The 15,557-nt window shown below is 46.7% G+C and overlaps 1 protein-coding gene across 2 annotated transcripts; it reads right to left on the reverse strand.

Moving 5' to 3' along the window:
• Positions 1 to 3,050: 3,050 nt before the first annotated feature.
• Positions 3,051 to 15,152, reverse strand: syce2 (synaptonemal complex central element protein 2). 2 transcript variants are annotated; one of them, XM_072491021.1, is made up of 4 exons: positions 15,003 to 15,152; positions 11,805 to 11,917; positions 5,177 to 5,393; positions 3,051 to 3,645 (listed from the first exon to the last, which is right to left on the reverse strand). In XM_072491021.1, the coding sequence occupies exons 2-4, from the start codon at positions 11,912 to 11,914 to the stop codon at positions 3,451 to 3,453; spliced, it is 522 nt and encodes a 173-aa protein (XP_072347122.1). In that variant the 5' UTR covers positions 11,915 to 11,917; positions 15,003 to 15,152; the 3' UTR covers positions 3,051 to 3,450. The 2 variants fall into 2 exon arrangements, with proteins under 2 accessions (XP_072347122.1, XP_072347120.1); XM_072491019.1 differs by having other exon boundaries at positions 5,177 to 5,399; positions 15,003 to 15,151.
• Between the last annotated feature and the right edge of the window lie 405 nt (positions 15,153 to 15,557).

Consider the following 15,557-nt stretch of genomic DNA (forward strand, 5'->3'; position numbering starts at 1 on the left):
CAGAGTGGATCTGTAGTTGGGTTAAATGCAGGGAGGGGATATAGTTATTTTTAAAAAGGGGGTTATTTACTAGTTATTTTCAAATCTGACTTGGATGCCAACCATTAGTGTTTTATCTTTTACCTCGATAAGATGGGTTTAATACATCTCAACCGTACATTGATCGTCAATAGCATAATTTGCTTCTCCGATTCAAAGTTTAACACCTGGTGGTCTCCAATATAGATGTCCAACAGGTCTTCCTTCATCAACCGGCAGCAACAATATATGCAGCACGGTAGCACAGTGGTTACCACATTACCTCACAGCTCCAGGGTCCCCGGTTCGATTCCTGGCTCGGGTCACTGTCTGTGTGGAGTCCTCACGTCCTCCGTGTGTCTGCGCGTGGGTTTCCCCCGGGTGCTCCGGTTTCCTCCCACAGTCCAAAGATGTGCAGGTTAGGTAGACTGGCCATCATAAATTGCCCTTGGTGTCCAAAAAGATTGGGTGGGGTTGCTGGGTTACGGGGATAGGGTGGAGGTGTGGGCTTAGGTGGGGTGCTCTTTCCAAGGGCCGGTGCAGACTCGATTGGGCCGAATGGCCTCCTTTTGCACTGTAGATTCTATCATTCTATATGCAACATGGCCAGTTTCCTCAGTAATGAGTGGCTCTGGGGAAAATATACAACAGGATTATTATAACTGAAACCAGCTAATTTAATGATTCTTTTAAAACAAAATCATTTTAAATTCAAAGAATGTTGCACCTGCTCCAAGGGGACAGATCCATGTGGGCTTGCGTAGCGATTCAGACTCTCAGAATGCTATTTTGTGAAGAAAATAAGTCATTTCATAAGTGTCATTGTTTGACAATACAACATACCTCCATTGACTCCTCCGTCCATCTGGGACTTGCATTTCTTGAAGGCAGGGTGAGGAGAAGACTGTGAGCTCTTGGGTTACTGCCAAAGCCACACTGAGCAAGCTTCTGTTCTGCGTCCTCGTGTCAATACAGGAGGACTTGTAACTCAACAGTGGAGGGGGGAGTGGGAAAGAGGGAAGTTCAATGCTGTAAGGTACACCCTATGCGAGGGTCTACAAATATAAATAAAAGACTGGTGGACCTGGAGCGCACAGCTCTTAATCTAATCGACACGCAGTCAGACTTTGAGACAATTAGTGAGCACTGTGACCCTGTTTTGACTTTAACCCAAGGACAGCACTTCAATTCACTTCTGCCAAAGTTGATGTTTTACAGATAATAGTTTAGCACATGATTGGATTAAATAGGCTGGGAGGAGGCTTGTGCGGAGTATAAATACCGTCACAGGCCAGCTGGGTTGAATGGCCTGTTACTGGGCACTGCATTCTGTGCGATATTCTGACCATTACCAGTTTGCTTCTGTAGTACCCAACCATTGCCACTGGGTGATGCTAGCAGGTTTATAAACTGAACACTTAAGTCACCCATGATGTTTATCATTGCAATGCAACGTTAAGTCCATCGCCCAGTTTGCATCGGTCCTCCTATCATGCACACCACTTGAACTGCTAGAGAACATTAATTTTTAAAATAAATTTAGAGTACCCAATTAATTTTTTTCCAATTAAGGGGCAATTTAGCGTGGCCAATCCACCTATCCTGCACATCTTTGGGTTGTGGAAGCAAAACCCACGCAAACACGGGGAGAATGTGCAAACTCCACACGGACAGTGACCCAGAGCCAGGATCGAACCTGGTACCTCAGTGCCGTGAGGCAGCAGGCTGACCACTGCGTCACCGTGCTGCCCTAACATAACATGACTAAATGGAAGAGAAAAGGGCACCGAAAAGAAAAATCTACTGGGATTACTATATGTTAGTACGTTCTCCCCGTTTTATGCACCGGCCCCGGAGTGTGGCGACTAGGGTAGCTTCATTGCAGTGTTAATGTAAGCCTACTTGTGACAATAAAGATTATAAAAAGAAATAGGATATTATTCTAGATGCCTTGCATGATATGTTTTTGTATCACATGCATGGAGATCAACCCACCAAGGTAACTCCGAACTATATGTTACTACAACACTAATTACTAATTTCGGACCATCGGTCATAACCAGGTTCATTTAAGCTTGCTGGAAGTGAAATATATTCTCACGCACTGTCTCATTCTATGAAAACAAATATGTTCTAGGCCTTGTGCCTTTTTTTAATTATCCGAGGTTTGGGGAGCCTATAGTTCCCCATTGTTTTCTGCATGGCAACACCTTGGAGACGGTGGCGCAGTGGTATTGTCGCTGGACTAATAATCCAGAGACCCAGGGTAATGGTCTGGGGACCCGGGTTCGAATCCCACCTCGGCAGATGGTGAAATTCGAATTCAATAAAGCAAATCTGGAATGAAAAGTCCAAAGATTGTTGTAAAAACCTACCTGGTTCGCTAATGCTCTGTAGGGAAGGGAATCTGCCGTCCTTACCTGGTCTGGCCTACCTGTGACTCCAGGTCCACACCAATGCGGTTGACTCTTTAAAAAATGCCACTCAGTCCAAGGGCAATTAGGGACAGGCAACAAATGCTGGTCTTGCTTACGAGGCCTACATCCCATGAATTAATTTTTTTTAAAATCAGGGTCGATGTGCCAACCAATTAACACCCTTTTCTCCTGCAGTTTAAATTGGTGTAAATGTTTGAAATTTGGCATTCTTGCATTTGCCCTGATGTGTTCTTCTACAATATTAAAGTTCTGCACTACCTAGTGGTCATGTCAAACTGTAAAACACATATGTTTCTTCTTAATACAACCATCATTAATTTAAAGGAGGTTACACACCAGAATTTACAATCGTTACTAAATATTTTTAAATGTGTAACCTGCCTTTTAAGCCTCAAGTTACCATGTGCCTGCGGTTTGTGGTGTATGTGTGAGAGTGAGCGTTTGGGGTTGCTGCCACCTATTTGCTTGCAACTCATTGACGACATGGTCAAGATTGGGACCAGGCTGTGTGAGAATCGTGACTCTGAATGTGCGTCAGCCATTCTACTGCACACCATGTCAACGTATCTCTTTTATTAAAGCAACTACCTCTAATGTTGTTTCCAAACACAAATTTATTTTACAATTGTTAGTACAGGAACATCTGCCAAGCAGAAACCGTTGTATAATTCCACACTGAGTGAGTGCTAGTTAAATATAGTTACATCCAGGCACTGGAGGAGAGGCCCAAGTTTAACCCCATGCAAACAGGTGGATTTTGAGTGGGCTACAATCGGGCCCAGGATCTTTGCAGAGTTTGTGGTCCAAATCATAACTATAATGCATTGCATAAAAATAAGAATCCATTAATTGATAGAAAACCAACTGGCCGTCAAGAAATCTATCGGCAATTGCTTCTTTTTATACCTACGAATTGAACTCTTTTTTTAAAAAAAAAGTAGAGAAAAGATGTGAATACTTAATCTGCAGAGCCCATTATGTCATACAATAATACTTATACTTCCGGCTGGGTACACATGTCCTTGTAGACTGTCGCCATGGCACTGCAGGTCAGTTTAAGTTCCGACTCTAAACACCTGATCTTATCCAGGATGCCCAGCAGCTCCTGCAGTGTGTCCTCAATCAATTTGTTCTCATTGCTGTAGATTTCAAACAACCCTTCTTCTATCTTCTTTGAGAATTCTGAAACCTTAAAAACAGCAAAATGTTATATATCTTTTGTCCAATTTTCTCCCAGGTTCTCACAGCCAACACGAAAGGCCGGGCATTGGTTTTATCGCTGTCAGCCATCTTTTTGTACTCATGGAATTATAGTCAGAGAGGTTTAGAGCACAGAATGAGGCCTTGCGGCCCATCGTGACTGCGCCTGCCATTAAGCACCTATCTAAGCACTGTGGCACAGTGGTTAGCACTGCTGCTTCACAGCACCAAGAACCCAGGTTCAATTCGGGCTGTCTGTGTGGAGTTTGTACGTTCTCCCCGTGTCTGCGTCGGTTTCCTCCGGGTGCTCCTGTTTCCTTCCGCAGTCCAAAGATGTGCAGGTTAGATAGATTGACCTTGGTAAATTGCTCCTTAGCATCCAAATTTTGGGGACTAGGGTAGTGGCATGGGCCGCGGTAGGGTGCTCTTTCCAAGGGTCGGTGCAGACCCGATGGACCGAATGGCCTCCTTCTGCACTGTTGGGATTCTGTGATTCTAGTCTAATCCCATCCACTCGTGTGGCAAGTCTTTATATGCAGGTCTTTTTTTAATATAAATTAAGAGTACCCATTTTTTTTTTCCAATTAAGGGGCAATTTAGTGTGTCCAATCCACCTACCCTGCACATCTTTTTGAGTTGTGGGGATGAGACCCACGCAGACACGGGGAGAATGTGCAAACTCCACACGGCTAGTGAACCAGGGTTGGGATCAAACCTGAATCATCGGTGCCGTGAGGCAGCAGTGCTAGCCACTGCGCCACCGTGCCACCCTTCACATGTGGGTCTTGACAGTGAGCGGCCATCATCAAGCTTGATGCCAATCCAGTTTTCACCCGGCAATTGCACGCTAACTTCCCAGAAGGGGACAGCACGGTGGCACAGTGGGTTAGCCCTGCAGCCTCACGGCGCCGAGGCCCAGGTTCGATCCCGGCTCTGGGTCACTGTCTGTGTGGAGTTTCCTCATTCTCCCCGTGTTTGCGTGGGTTTCGCCCCCACAACCCAAAGATGTGCAGGGTAGGTGGATTGGCCGCACTAAATTGCCCCTTAATTGGAAAAGAAATAATTGGGTATTCTAAATTTATGGGGAAAAAACTTCCCAGAGGGGCCATGATTTCGAGGCAGATTTAGCCGATCTTTCCCCTTCCTCAGCTGGGAATACGGAGGCCAACTGCAGCATCTGCGACGGCTAAGGTTAGCAAACTCAGCATCGGTATGAATTGGAATTGAACAGACTGCTACACAGACCCCTAACCACAATGCTATATATCGGTAAATGACCATGCACGGTAATCCCTTCGTTCACACGTTCACACCTTTGCTACACGTGACACCCAAGAGCAGCGGCTGGTGGGTAACCTCGGCTGTTCTTTACGGGAGCTACAGGATTCCATGAAGAGTAAAGTCCTGTGAAATAAATAATTGCCTTGACTCACAGACACACAGCATTCTTCACGCTAAAAGCTGCCTTACATAAATTAGAGCTTTTCAACGGCTAGTTGGCTTCAGAAATGTATAAATACCTTTAGTATAAGAGTGTCCTTAAAGTTGCTCATCAACTTGTGGTCCTTTATCCTACTTTTGTTTATTTCGTTAACCAGCAGTTTCGTTCGTTCACATAGCGCGTCGACACTGGAATCTGATGCCGCAAAGCAGTTTGGGGGCTTGCTACTGAAATCAAGTGTGGAATCCTCAAATTCAGAGCTTGCCGTTACTTCAACTAAACTGCTTGATTCTGCTCTGTTACTGGAGAAAATAAAACACAATAACAAAATAAAATCACAGATCGGCCGGTGGCCATGATACCTGTAGGTAAATCATGATTAAAATGAAGGTTGGCACAACATGGGTATGCCCTAAACCTTCCAACTACAGTATAGAAAACGGTTACACCACTTGACCTTTTAGAGAAGGGATTATTGCCTCCCAGGACTGTATAAAGGCACCTTGAGCCATCATCTTTAGTTCTTGTTCTCTGTGAGTACAAGGGGGGGTGGAAGTGGTCGCATAAGGGGGTGTGGGGGTGGTCCCACCATGGCAGATGGTATAATTAAATCCAATAAAAGGCTAAAGAATCAATCCAACAAAGATTAAAAGTCTAATGTTGACCACAAAACCATTGTTGATTGTCGTAAAAACCCATCTGATTCACGAATGTCCTTTAGGGAAGGAAATCTGCCGTCCTTACCCGGTCTGGCCTACATGTGACTCTAGACCCACAGCAATGACTCTGATTCTGTAAATGCCCTCTGAAATGGCCTAGCAAACTGTTCCGTTTGATGGCAATTAGGGATGGACAATAAATGCTGACCCAGCCACCGCCCTCAAATCCTATGAATGAATAAAAAAGGAATTACAAGAAGTTTAAGTCACCCAGGAAGTCCCCGTAAAAAAAGGGGAACAATTTAATCAAAACTACAAATAAAGGGGCTAGGTTTTATCGGTCAGAATATTGAATACAGGAGTTGGGACGTCTTGTTGATGTTGTAAAAGACATTGGTAAGACCACACATGGAATACTGTGTTCAATTCTGGTCACCCTATTGTTAAACTAGAAAGAGTGCAGAAGAGATTTACGAGGATGCTACCAGGACGTGATGGTCTGAGTTATATGGATAGGCTGGGACTTTTTCCCCTGGAGCATAGGAGGCTTAGGGGTGATCTTATAGAGGTCTATAAAATAATGAGGAGCATCGATAACGTAGATAGTCAACATCTTTTCCCAAAGGTAGAGGAGTCTAGAACTAGAGGGCATAGGTTTAAGGTGAGAGGGAAGAGATACAAAAGAGACCAGAGGGAAATTCCTTCACACAGCGTGGTGAGCGTCTGGAACGGGCTGCCAGGGGCGGGTTCAATTTTGTCCTTTGAAAAGCAGTTAGACAGTTACAATGGCAGGGTGGGTGTAGAGGGATATGGGCCAAATGTGGGCAAGTGGGACTAGCTTAGTGATAGAAACTGGGCCAAAGGGCCTGTTTCCATGATGTAAACATCCATGACTCTATTACCTTGGACTAGAAGGATTGAATCACCAGCCAAACTGCATCAAGTCTAACCTGTTTATTTGGTTCAACATGGTAGCCAAGAATATTCCCAAACATCAGTGGTCAAGATCCAAGGGAAGAGGGAAGGTGAAAGCAGCTCGACCAACGTGACTTGTTCTATCACCGATCATCAGTCGTGATCTCAATGAATGGCGGAGCAAACCCGAGGGGCTGAATGGTCTACTTCTGCTCCCATCTCTTATGGTCATCGTTCATTAATGCCCACAGTGTACGAGAGAGCGCTTCATAAACCATTGTGTCACCAAGCTCAGGCTAATGCACTCAATGGACAATCTGACCCGGGGAATGGCAAGGGCTATCATTGCAATCACTCTGAGGTAGATTCTCACAGTTCGTTTGTTTCCCATTCTGGAATCCGACTCCTGGTAGGAAGACCCTTTTCTGGATGATTGAAATTTGAATGGTCCCAGCAGAACACAAGTCTGAAACACACATGGCACCAAGATTGTAGGCTACACCCGTGTGCAATCTAACACAGGCCAATAGTTGATGCAAGGGTACACACATGATGTGACGTCTGGAGACTTGAGTCTTCACAGTGGAAGTAGAGGCAGAACTCTTTCCTGCAAGAACTGCTGAGTGCTTTGCAGAAGACAGACCACATTAACAGGCCATTCCACCCAAAGGCTGCATGTTAGTTTTTATGATCCATATTAGCCTTCTACTACTCTTTTCCATCTATTCCTATCTGCATAGTCTTCTATTTCTTTCTCAAACGCCCCTTAAATGCAAGGGTAACATGTCCATCAAAATTACAAAGAAATTTAATATGGAATGCAATAAGCATTGATACATTCTCAATCATTGGGCATCTTTCTAGACCATAGGAAGTGCTTTGATTATTTATCCAACACTGGAATCATGCAAGTTAAGATACTGTGCATATCAAAAACACTGAATTACTGTGCATTAATCACCGGTCTCTTACACACAATCATCTCAGTATCTCAGACACTCCATTTTCTTTTTATGCATTCATGCAATGTGGGCATCTAGACCAGCATTTATTTCCCATCCCCAGCTGCCACCTTCTTGAACCGCTGCAGTCCATATTGATGGTGTATGAGATGCCAATCTAGTGGGCTACTATATCCAGCGCTCTGGATATTGAAAGAGCTCCATATTCCAGATGATCATCGATTTGGGGAGTAGCACATGCGCACAGTGCATAAGCAAGCTTTACTTATTGTACTGTGCCTAAAATGATGGACATTTTAGTAACCAGGGAATGGCTATTCCCCCAGGTTTTGTTTAGCTGTGAACAGTGCAGTGTGTGGACTGTTTCCTGGTACATTCTCCATGGCAACATCTCTGCCAATCAGAGTTCATTTGCCAACCAGTCAGCACTCTTCTGATTCAGTATAAATTGTTGTTCCCTTTGAAATTTGGTATTAGAACATAGAACAATACAGCGCAGTACAGGCCCTTCGGCCCACGATGTTGCACCGAAACAAAAGCCATCTAACCTACACTATACCATTATCATCCATATGTGTATCCAATAAACTTTTAAATGCCCTCAATGTTGGCGAGTTCACTACTGTAGCAGGTAGGGCATTCCACGGCCTCACTACTCTTTGCGTAAAGAACCTACCCCTGACCTCTGTCCTATATCTATCACCCCTCAGTTTAAGGCTATGTCCCCTCGTGCTAGCCATTTCCATCCGCGGGAGAAGGCTCTCACTGTCCACCCTATCTAACCCTCTGATCATTTTGTATGCCTCTATTAAGTCTCCTCTTAACCTTCTTCTCTCCAACGAAAACAACCTCAAGTCCATCAGCCTTTCCTCATAAGATTTTCCCTCCATACCAGGCAACATCCTGGTAAATCTCCTCTGCACCCGTTCCAAAGCCTCCACGTCCTTCCTATAATGCGGTGACCAGAACTGTACGCAATACTCCAAATGCGGCCGTACCAGAGTTCTGTACAGCTGCAACATGACCTCCTGACTCCGGAACTCAATCCCTCTACCAATAAAGGCCAACACTCCATAGGCCTTCTTCACCACCCTATCAACCTGGGTGGCAACTTTCAGGGATCTATGTACATGGACACCTAGATCCCTCTGCTCATCCACACTTTCAAGAACTTTTCCATTAGCCAAATATTCCACATTCCTGTTTTTCCTTCCAAAGTGAATCACCTCACACTTCTCTACATTAAACTCCATTTGCCACCTCTCAGCCCAGCACTGCAGCTTATCTATATCCCTCTGTAACCTGCTACTTCCTTCCACACTATCGCCAACACCACCGACTTTAGTATCGTCTGCAAATTTACTCACCCACCCTTCTGCGCCTTCCTCTAGGTCATTGATAAAAATGACAAACAGCAACGGCCCCAGAACAGATCCTTGTGGTACTCCACTTGTGACAGAACTCCATTCTGAACATTTCCCATCAACCACCACCCTCTGTCTTCTTTCAGCTAGCCAATTTCTGATCCACATCTCTAAATCACCCTCAATCCCCAGCCTCCGTATTTTCTGTAATAGCCTACCGTGGGGAACCTTATCAAACGCTTTGCTGAAATCCATATACACCACATCAACTGCTCTACCCTCGTCTACCTGTTCAGTCACCTTCTCAAAGAACTCGATAAGGTTTGTGAGGCATGACCTACCCTTCACAAAGCCATGCTGACTATCCCTGATCATATTATTCCTATCTAGATGATTATAAATCTTGTCTCTTATAATCCCCTCCAAGACTTTACCCACTACAGACGTGAGGCTCACCGGTCTATAGTTGCCGGGGTTGTCTCTGCTCCCCTTTTTGAACAAAGGGACCACATTATTCTTGTGTCTATCCTGCTGCGTACAAGACAAAACGTTTCAATAACATCTCCTTTTTCAGCAATATTCAAGTTATGTACTACCAAGTGACTGATTATAGAGATAAGCATTAGCTGTACTCAGTGTTTAAACTTGGCCAAAGTAACTCTGCTGTTTAATAGAAGAATGGGACCATGTTTGGTTTATCTCCTAACTGCATCCCCTTTCAGGGACAACTACACACCTTACTCATTAATGCTCTTCAGCAAAGCCTTTTCAGTTCTTTGTAAGTGAATCTTCTCTCTAATATTTTATAGGCAGCTCATATCTGCTTTTTATATATTACGTATCAGAGGAAAATATAGCACTACATGATAAGTGTTTTATTCCAGTAAATTATGCCAATCTTCATTGAGCTTTAATCTCCTTTCCTACTCTTAATATCCCCCCAAAACAGGAAGCAAGAAATAAATAATGATCATGGGCGAAATTCTCCCCAAACGGTGCGATGTCTGCCGACTGGTGCCCAAAACGGCGCCAATCAGACGGGCATCGCGCCGCCCCAAAGGTGCGGAATGCTCCGCATCTTTGAGGGCCGAGCCCCAACATTGAGGGGCTAGGCCAGCGCCGGAGGGATTTCCGCCCCGCCAGCTGGCGGAAACGGCGTTTGTTGCCCCGCCAGCTGGCGCGGAAATGACATCACCGGGCGGCGCATGCGCGGGAGTGTCAGCGGCCGCTGACAGTTTCCCGCGCATGCGCAGTGGGGAGAGTCTCTTCCGCCTCCGCCATGGTAGAGGCCGTTGCGGAGGCGGAAGGGAAAGAGTGCCCGCACGGCACAGGCCCGCCCGCGGATCGGTGGGCCCCGATCGCGGGCCAGGCCACCGTGGGGGCACCCCCCGGGGCCAGATCGCCCCCCCCCCCCAGGACCCCGGAGCCCGCCCACGCCACCTTGTCCCGCCAGTAAATACCTACTTTAATTTACGCCGGCGGGACAGGCAATTTCTCGGCGGGACTTCGGCCCATTCGGGCTGGAGAATTGAGCGGGGGGTCCGCCAACCGGCGCGGCCCGATTCCCGCCCCCGCCCAATCTCCAGTACCGGAGACTTCGGCAACCGGCAGGGGCGGGATTCACGGCGGCCAACGGCCATTCTCCGACCCGCTGGGGGGTCGGAGAATGACGCCCCATAATCTTTAATAACAATAATCTTTATTATCACAAGTAGGCATACATTAACACTGCAATGAAATTACTGTGAAAAGCCTCTAGTCGCCACATTCCGGCGCCTGTTCGGGTCCACAGAGTGAGAATTCAGAATGACCAAATTACCTATTAGCACATCTTTCGGGACTTGTGGGGGGAAACCGGAGCACCTGGAGGAAACCCACGCAGACATAGGGAGAACGTACAGACTCCGCACAGACAGTGACCCAAGCTGGGAATCGAACCTGGCACTGTGAAACAATAGTGCTAACCACTCTGCTACCATGCTGCCCATTGTCACGAGTAGGCTTACATTAACACCGCAATGAAGTTACTGTGAAAAATCACTAGTCGCCACATTCCGGCGCCTGTTCGGGTGCACTGAGGGAGAATTCAGAATGCCCAAAATACCTAACAGCACATCTTTCGGGAGTTGTGGGAGGAACCCGGAGGAAACCCACGCAGACATGGGGAGAACGTGTAGACTCAGCACAGACAGTGACTCAAGCGGGAATCGAATCTGGGACCCTGGCGCTGTGAAGCAACAGTGTTAACCACTGTGCTATAATCACCTCGGCAGAATTCACTACCCCTTTGCTGCCTTCTAAAGTATATACTTTTTAAAGTAGCAAAGATTAAAAATTGGAATTCTCTGGGTCACTGTCCGTGTGGAGTTTGCACATTCTCCCCGTGTTTGCGTGGGTTTCCCCCCATAACCCAAAGATGTGCAGGGTAGGTGGATTGGCCACTCTAAATTGCCCCTTAATTGGAAAAAAATGAATTGGGTACTCTAAATTTATTTATTTTTTTAAATTGGAACTCTACAAGCAACTGATCAGTCTCCGGGCGATTGCATGAGCTTTATGGCTATTTAAATTTTAAAAGGCTCCCCAGCCGCCCATTGCTACACCAACTAGTATACATTCCGGGCATCTAGGCTTGCTTGTGTCCTTCAGACATACCCAGGTGTAACTCAAGTGGAAAACCTCAGCCCCGTGGCCCACGAACTGCATCCAAATTACCAAAAGCAAACGTCCCAGCACCATTGATAAATAACAACGCATTGTGGGCCTTCCGTTCTCCCACGAAAAATAACAACTCCATTCTTCCTCACCTTGAATCCAACTCTGTGTAGAGATTCTGCCTGTAGCCACTAGTTTGTGGTGTGCTTTCATTGACACTTGCCAGCTTTTGCTCACCGTCATGATCCTTGTCCGACATCATGATCTAAAACAAGAAGTAGGGTTCTAACAGCTCGCATCAATAGAAACATAGAAAATAGGGGCCGGAGGAGGCCATTCAGCCCTTCGAGCCTGCTCCGTCATTCATTATGATTGTGGCTCATCATCTAACTCAGTAAACAGTTCCCACTTGTTCCCCATATCCTTTGATCCCTTTAGCCCCAAAAGCGATATCCAACTCCTTCTTGAAAGCATTCAATGTTGGGGTGGCACGATGGCGCAGTGGGTTAGCACTGCTGCTTCGCAGCGTGGAGGACCCGGGTTTGATTCCGGCCCTGGGTCACTGTCCGTGTGGAGTTTTCATATTCTCCCCATGACTGCGTGGGTCTCACCCCCACAAACCCGAAGATGTGCAGGGTAGTGAATTGGCCATGCTAAGTTGCCCCTTAACTGGGAAAAAAAATAATTGGGTACTTTAACTTTATTGTAAAAAAAAAAGAGAAAACATTCAATGTTTTGGCCTCAACAGCTTTCTGTGGTAGTGAATTCCACAGGTTCACTACCCTCTGAGTGAAGAAATTTCTCCTCATCTCAGTCCTAAATGGTTTACCCCGTACACTTAGACAGTGACCTCTGGTTCTGGACTCACCCCACCATCGGGAACATTTGCATCTACCCTGTCCAGTCCTGTTAGAATCTTATAGGTTTCTACGAGATCCCCCTCATTGCAGAGAATATAACTCACTCAATCTCTCCTCATACATCAGTCCCACCATTCCAAGAATCAGCCTAAGGTAAACCTTCACCCAATTCCATTCTCAACTCTCAGTCCTGATGAAATGTCATCGCCTGAAATATTAACTCAGCTCCTTTGTCCTAACCTGCTGAGTGTTTCCAGAATTTTTCTTTTTATTGTAAAATTCCAGCATCCACAGTATTTTACTGGTGTCCATACTGATTAGTAGGGGTCCATAAATCAGAAGATTTCGCAGAAGAAGCAATCAAGGTACAACACCTCAAATCAGAACAAGTGAGCCTGTCAGTCACAGGATATAAAATTATTTTTTAAAATAAATTTAAAGTACCTAATTGGTTTATTTTCAATTAAGAGGCAATTTAGCGTGGCCAATCCACCGACCCTGCATATCTTTTTGGGTTGTGGGGGTGAGACCCACGCAGACTGGGGAGAATGCACAAACTTCACACGGACAGTAACCCAGGGCTGGGATTCGAACCCGGGTCCTCAGTGCTGTGAGACAGCAGTGCTAACCACTGCGCCCTGGATATAAAATTCTATATCACCACTATGGGGAAAGTTAAATGAAGAGGCCTAATTGGATTGTTTTTTCAAAGAGCCATGCATCAGGAACGATGGGATGTATGGCCTCGGTTCTGTGCTATATGATTCTAGGAACAGTAATTCACTCATAATTTACATTTTTTTGCTTTGTAGCTCAACTGGGGGCAGTAGAAACTTTGAACCAAACCAGCCCTCTGTGACAAACTCAACAGTCCTATAATTGTGTCCCTAGTTTAGGAGCGAAACAAGGGAACACCTCTGCACACAAAGGGTGGCGGCGGTTTCGAACTCTCTGCCATAAATGGCAATTGATGCCAGATCTGTGACTGATAAGTTACTGTTCATCCAAAAATATTAAGGATATGGGACATAGGCCGTTATATGGAACTGGGACACAGATCAGACCGGCAGATAGCTCAATGGAAGAACAGGCTGGAGGGGATTTTCAGCATTCCAGAATACAACTGACGATTGATCGGCCAGCCCTGTCTGAATTTCATAGAATCCCTACAGTGCAGAAGGAAGCCATTCGGCCCATCGAGTCTGCACTGACCCTCTGAAAGTGAGCCATGCCCCGTTCTATCCCATTAATCCTTTAATCTAACCTACACATCTTTTTGGACACCAAGGAGCAATTTTAGCATGGACAATCCATCTAACTTGCACATGTTTGGACTGTGGGAGGAAATCGGGGCACCCGGAGGAAACCCGCGCAGACACGGGGAAAAACGTGCAGACTTCACGCAGACAGTGACCCAAGGCCGGAACTGAACCCGGGTCTCTGGTGCTGTGAGGCAGCGGTGCTGACCAATGTGCCATTCCCTTCTTTTAAAAAAAAAAAATTTAGAGTACCCAATTCATTTTTTTCCAATTAAGAGGCAATTTAGCGTGGCCAATCCACCTTTCCTGCACATCTTTGGGGTGTGAGGGCAAAACCGACGCAGATACGGGGAGAATGTGCAAACTCCACACGGACAGTGACGCAGAGCCGGGATCGAACCTGGGACCTCAGCGCTGTGAGGCAGCAGTGCTAACCACTGCTCCCACTCTCTTCTTGTAATAATAATAATAATCTTTATTGTCACAAGTAGTCTCACATTGACACTGCAATGAAGTTACTGTGAAAAGCCCCTCTTCGCTACATTCCGGCGCCTGTTCGGATTCAGAGAGGGAGAATTCAGAATGTCCAATTCACCTAACAGCACATCTTTCGCGACTTGTGGGAGGAAACCGGAGCACCCGGAGGAAACCCACGCAGACACGAGGAAAACGTGCAGACTCCGCACAGACAATGACCCAAGCCGGGAATCGAACCCGGGACCCTGGCGCTGTAAAGCAACAGTGCTAACCACTGTGCCACCGTGCTGCCCTTAAGACCTGCAGAGGTAGAAACATCAAGAGCCCGGACTTGCTTGCCAGTGGCCCCGGACGACCTTGCCGCAAGGCAGCTCCCTAGCCGCTGAGTGAGTGTAGGGATAGGCGAGTAACCCACCCATCTCAGGGGGTTGGCACATGCTTGGCGCTGGGTTACCCTTGAGACAGCATCCGCCACGGGGAGGGGAGGGGAGACAAAATTGGGGGGGGGGGGGGTGCATTTTCCTGCCGGGGAACAATCCAGTGATATGCCTTGGGCCGGTTTGGACCATATAAACCTGCAGACTTTCTTGACTCTGACAAGGCCTCTGCACTGAGCCACCCTGAAGATACATTGTGCTGATTATCAGATAAGGAGTTACAGGCATTATTTTTCTTTTATTCAGTTATTGAAATGCAATTCACACCAGGTAACTGCCATTGCACGACAATGAAACCATTTGCACTGGCGCCTTACCTTCTGCCTAACTTATATCATCTAATGTGTGCATAGGAATGGGAGGGGCAGGTTTGTGAGGCGGTGGCCCGCTGCCTCTGGCTGCCCAGGCCCGTTGCTGAGGGCCGCATCCCGCCTTAGCGACGGGGCCCCGCCCCTCACGTGACCGCCCTCTGTGACGCCAGACGTCCTGCCGCGCAGCCGCAGCGGGCCCCGTTCATGCCCGCCGCAGCTTCCCGCCCTTTGCCCCACCCCCTCCCTCCACGTGGAGCCCAGGTAAAGTTGCAACCCACAGCCCTGGAGTGAGTGCAGTGTTAGCCAGCTCTGAGAGGGCGGTCAATATTCCAGATGGGAAGGTCCTGTCCTCCCCCCCCCTTTATTCTGTTTTATTTTTGCACTCAAGAAAATAATGAAATGGCATCACCTGCACCCTGCCAGATGTTTTTTAAAATGTCTCCAGGGAGCTAGCACCTGTTTAGGACCACAGGGCTTCTAAAAAATAAAGCACCCCCATTGGAATAAGATTTTCTTTTAAAGCTGCAAATGCTGAGCAGCTCAGGCAGCATCTGTGTTGGG

This window comes from Scyliorhinus torazame, chromosome 27 (genome assembly GCF_047496885.1).
Source record: "Scyliorhinus torazame isolate Kashiwa2021f chromosome 27, sScyTor2.1, whole genome shotgun sequence".
NCBI lineage: Eukaryota > Metazoa > Chordata > Chondrichthyes > Carcharhiniformes > Scyliorhinidae > Scyliorhinus > Scyliorhinus torazame.